Here is a 4,775-nt window from a genome sequence, read left to right as displayed (position 1 = left end):
TTTTGGAAAATGGCTGCAATGAAACAAAGAGTGAAAAATGTAAAGGGGTCTGAATACTTTCCGTACCCACTGTACGTCTGTTTTATTACAAACAGCTTGTTATTCAAAGTCTCTTTCTCTACAAACATTGACATTGGATGCCGATTCATACCTACTTTCCTCCCTATGTGAAGTCTTTTTTTCTCTACTTCCATTTGTCCTTTTTAGCTTTAACTTCAACCCTCCATTCTTTCTTTCTAAACTTATTCACTTCAGTTAAGGAATGGTTATCAAGAACCAGTGACACTACCTGGGCATCTGGGAATGTTTTTGAAAGTTTTTGTGATCATATTATGCTTTTTGGGGCTTTTTTCCCTTTCGTTTAATGTGTCATATATCTTGTTGTGCATGTTACAGGTTTACAAGGTGGAAAGGGACTAACAGTGTTTTCAGTTTTTTTTTTAAAGTTATACATATCTATATACACACACACACACACACACACTATTATTTTTGCAATTTGAAGCTTCCCAGTGTCAAATCTTTATCACATGATCTTTTTGTGTCCCACAGGGCTCTGAAGTCCAGCCAGCACTCGCTGTGCTCTCTGCTGATTGTGGACACTCCGGGTTTCCAGAACCCCCGGCTGGCTCAGCAGCAGCGGGGAGCCACGTTTGAGGAGCTCTGCCACAATTATACCCAGGAGAGGCTACAAACCCTGTTCCATGAACGCACCTTTGTCCAGGAGCTGGACCGATACAAGGAGGTGCTGCTGAGCACAACACTAAGCACTACCTGCGTCCATGGACAGAGCATACACATAATAGCACATCAGCTTTTTTCTCTATCCTAAATGGTCGGTTCGTTCATGTTACAACAAAGTTATATATTTTCATTTTATATACTTGCTCACCACGAGTGGAATCTACCCATGCAGATAGTTTTTTTTTGTTTTGTTTGAAGAATATTTTTGGGGTATTTTGGCCTATAATCGATTTAAAACTGTAGACAGGAAAGGGGAAATTTCCTGTCAAATTAACGGAATAATAGTGCTCTGCTTAATCCAATAAATTATATTATAGAATATTTTTGCTGATTATGCGCTTATACAAATGCACACTCACACAACCCAATCTACAGTATTGAATAGCTTCAGTTGTGATTTATTGATGATCTCATCTTTTGCTGGTTAATCTTCTCTAGGTTACTAACCTAAGCCTTTATCTCCTCCTGCATCTAGGAAAACATAGAGCTTGCATTAGATGACATAGAGTCCAGTACCTCACTGTCTGTAGCAGCTATTGACCATACCTCAACCCAAGCTCTGGTAAGCACAAGAAACATCACAACACTGTCTCTGTTTCAGGCATCTCTGTGCATGTGATGTCTTTGTTTTCTGTTCCTATCTGAAACTTGTCATGAAAACAAGTGATGAGCTCCACAGAAAAAACAATTCTACTGTTCATCTGCTAGTTGTTTGTTGCTTACAAATCGTGACATTTTATGAAGTTAAATTCCCCTCAAACAGAGACAAACTCAGGCAATGATCATTTATATCCTGCACCTGATGCCTCCATCCAATTAGTCGGGCTCCTCTTGATTCCTTTCGGAATTCGTCCTACATAAGTGAAATTTATTGAAACACCTTGTGATTTGTTTCCCTCTTGTTGGCTTGAAAAGTTCTTATCATTTACTTATTGCAAAGCTCAAGCAATTATTAGTGGTACAATAACATAGTATGTGTGGCAACTGGCCTTGGCAGAAAACTTGCAGCATTGATGGTGTATTGGCTTGCACAAGAGCCATCACCAAGTGTTTCAAAAAGCCTGGGAATAGATTTTTATTGAAGCTAGTCTACATCGACAACGTCGTCATAGCAGAAAACTGCCATGACCTAACGCAACACACACATAGAACATCAAAGGTGTGTTGTTTTTGATTCTCGGCATGTGGTTGTTGCCACAACCAGAAGACAAATTTAGTTTATAAGAAGGTAGAGGCAAAAAAAAAGAAGGAAAAAAAACCCACTGGCTAAACTACTTAAACACGGGCAATCAGTAGTACTTACTGAGTCTCTCTTTCAAACTGGGTAATTACTTTAATTTGGAACAATGTCCGAGACTAAATCTGTGGCTGAGATGGTAGACGCTACCAACGGAACGAAGTGTACTGTAAGTTCAGTTTTTTTTGTTTTTTTACAAATAGGCCAATTTACCTGTGCTATAATATGCTGGATTTATAATATTGTATATTTTCAAACATTTACAATTTTGAAAAGAGAAAGATTAAAAACATATTTTTAACATAATTAGGCAGGCCCCCCATGCACTAACTCTGAGGACCTCCTATGGATCATGGACCCCCTGTTGAACATCTCCGCTCTACACCCAACCGAGTGGCTTATGTGATTAAACCTATGGGAATCACATTCAGAAGGTTTTGGAAGCCATTTACAAGTAATGTTTTCCCACTGATGAAGGCAGACAGGTCAGAAAAAGACTCCCATGGGTCTTTTTTAAAGGCAACAAGAAACAAAATAGTTAGTTTTAGTTTGGAGGGCATATTGGCAAAGGATTTATACAAATTTTGTGACACAAAAGTACAAACAAAAGACATATAGAAATGCAAAAACACCGTAACTAACATTATAATAAAGAGGCAGCAAAGATAAATCTGTGGCTTGTGACTTCTGGTTAAATGACAGCAAGCTTGTACGTTTCTGCAAAGGACACCACACCTCACTGCTAATTAGGTTTCAGCAGCACAATACCGCATCTCCTCTTTCATTTTGAAATGCCTTAAGAGTCAGTTGACACTCTTTTTTTTGTTGAAGGGTGTCTATTTGCAGAGGTACCACCTCCCTGTTTAGAGAGGCTGATATCTGCCAAGCACACACATGTAATAATCCCAACAACAGAATGGGGGCCAGCCACTCTACGGATAGACTCGTTAGAGCAGAGTGCTAGATTCAAACATTTAGACTGGCGGAAAGAACACTTTTCACTGCATTAATCAGCTGTTTATGGGGCTCTGTTAATGATTAAGGGTTCACTGAATAAGCATTTCCAAGCATCCAAAGCATGTTTATCAAAGTTTGCTACTTTGGTAGTGAGTTTATTGCATTTTCTGTTAATAAGTTGCATTTTTAGACCTCCACATTTTCCAGATTCAGGATACAATACATGTGGTGTTACCATTCATCTCAGTTTTATTATCTACAAAAAATTATAAAGCGGGGTACACTTCTCTGACAGCAGAATATAGCCCTAGAAAGTTGGATCATGTTGAAGCCAGCGGTTAAAACAGTTGGTGTTTTATGGAATTCAGGAGAAAAACATGTAATTTCTTTAAAATGAGATAGTAACATCTAGAGCAGGGGTCTTCAATGTTTTGTAGGCCAATAACCCCTCGGGTGAAAGAGATACAGACTAGGGACCCCCTACTACTTTACATATATTGTACAAAAATATCGTGTTAAACTGGGCCATATGGATGAAAATGAATGGATATTAATATATCATTTATACAACATGTATTAATGTTAAACTAATATGTGGAAGGCACAGTGAACCCTTAATCTTAAATGTTTGGCTGCCATAGTGACCACTGCACTAACGCTGAGTCACAGACCCCCTGTTGAATATCTCTGGCCTAGATAATTAACAGATGACATGTATCACATGTAAATGGCTTGTTGGAGTGGTGCATTTAAATCCAATCCAGGACCAGGGGCCTTTTTAAAGCTGCAAAATAATCACAGTCCTGATTATAGCCTTTGAAGAACAAATGTGTTGGCTGACAATTGACTCATTACTTGTAAACATGTGCCTAATGAAAATTGTTGTATAAATTATTGTAATTTATAAACTGACATTTGTTTCTGGCACAGTTCCTGCAACAATACCAGTTCAGCCACCGAATGACACTTCTTCTATCCAGATTTTTGAATGTCAGAAAAGGATAGTTCTTGCTTGTCTTACAGCTGGAAAGAAAATGGTAGCAGTGTGCTGGACGCTCACACACTTTAACCATTAAGCAGTGGCTTCTGACCTTTCTGACATAGTTTATTTTTGGAACTTTTTATTTTCAAAAAGTTTCACAACAAAAGAACATTCCCTGAGCCAAGAGCAATGAAAACAATCGCTGAAATACTGATGTCACATGTACAATATTTCTGAATAAATGCAACACAATAACCAGATCACCTGAAACTTTGCATAACCCAAAAGAGAAAACTGCACCCACACTCTACCATAAGTATACATAAGTACACACAAACCCAAACTCCTCCTCCTCCCCTCCGGATTGCCCACACACAGGCCAAAAATACAACACAAAGTGAAGAAACAGCAAAAAAAAATAAAATACATACATACATACATACATACATACATACATACATATATATAAACAGTATAAATATATAGCATATACACACATATATGCACATATATAAGCCTATACCTACATATCCAAATACACACACAAAAATAAAAAAATAAAAATAAATAAATAATTAAAATACAAAAAAGAAAATAATAATAATAATAATAAAATAATAAAATAATAAAAAATCAATAAATAAGTAAATAGTAAATAAATTAATAAATAAATTTAAAAAAAAATATATATATATACCGATGGCAGAGCAGACTGCCAGTCATTACAATCCCCACAGCCCAAAATCACACACCCAAATATAATTTCACCAAATGCCGTCTTTGGTTGAACTTGTCCACTTTGAGCTGTAAACATGCAGTCATTTTTTCCATCATATACACTCGTTTTACCCTATT

At 37.1% G+C, this 4,775-nt stretch overlaps 1 protein-coding gene and 1 long non-coding RNA gene across 16 annotated transcripts in view; one reads left to right on the top strand and one right to left on the bottom strand.

Annotated features, from left to right (window-relative positions):
* The window catches only part of myo18ab (myosin XVIIIAb), a 143,257-nt gene that overhangs the window by 57,006 nt on the left and 81,476 nt on the right, over positions 1–4,775 (top strand). For all 15 annotated transcript variants that reach the window (XM_034866664.1, XM_034866668.1, XM_034866663.1 and 12 more), the window contains 2 exons: positions 553–745; positions 1,220–1,306. In XM_034866664.1, coding sequence (XP_034722555.1) covers positions 553–745; positions 1,220–1,306 — 280 coding nt within the window. The remainder of the gene's footprint in view (positions 1–552; positions 746–1,219; positions 1,307–4,775) is intronic.
* The window catches only part of LOC117941680, a 15,888-nt gene that overhangs the window by 215 nt on the left and 10,898 nt on the right, over positions 1–4,775 (bottom strand). Inside the window, exon 2 of the long non-coding RNA XR_004655948.1 lies at positions 1,188–1,191. This is a non-coding gene — a long non-coding RNA (uncharacterized LOC117941680). The remainder of the gene's footprint in view (positions 1–1,187; positions 1,192–4,775) is intronic.

The sequence above is a fragment of the Etheostoma cragini genome, chromosome 3 (assembly GCF_013103735.1).
Source record: "Etheostoma cragini isolate CJK2018 chromosome 3, CSU_Ecrag_1.0, whole genome shotgun sequence".
In the NCBI taxonomy this organism is placed as follows: domain Eukaryota; kingdom Metazoa; phylum Chordata; class Actinopteri; order Perciformes; family Percidae; genus Etheostoma; species Etheostoma cragini.
The sequence above is the reverse complement of the archived record's forward strand: the minus strand, read 5'-3'. Positions and strand labels throughout refer to the sequence as shown.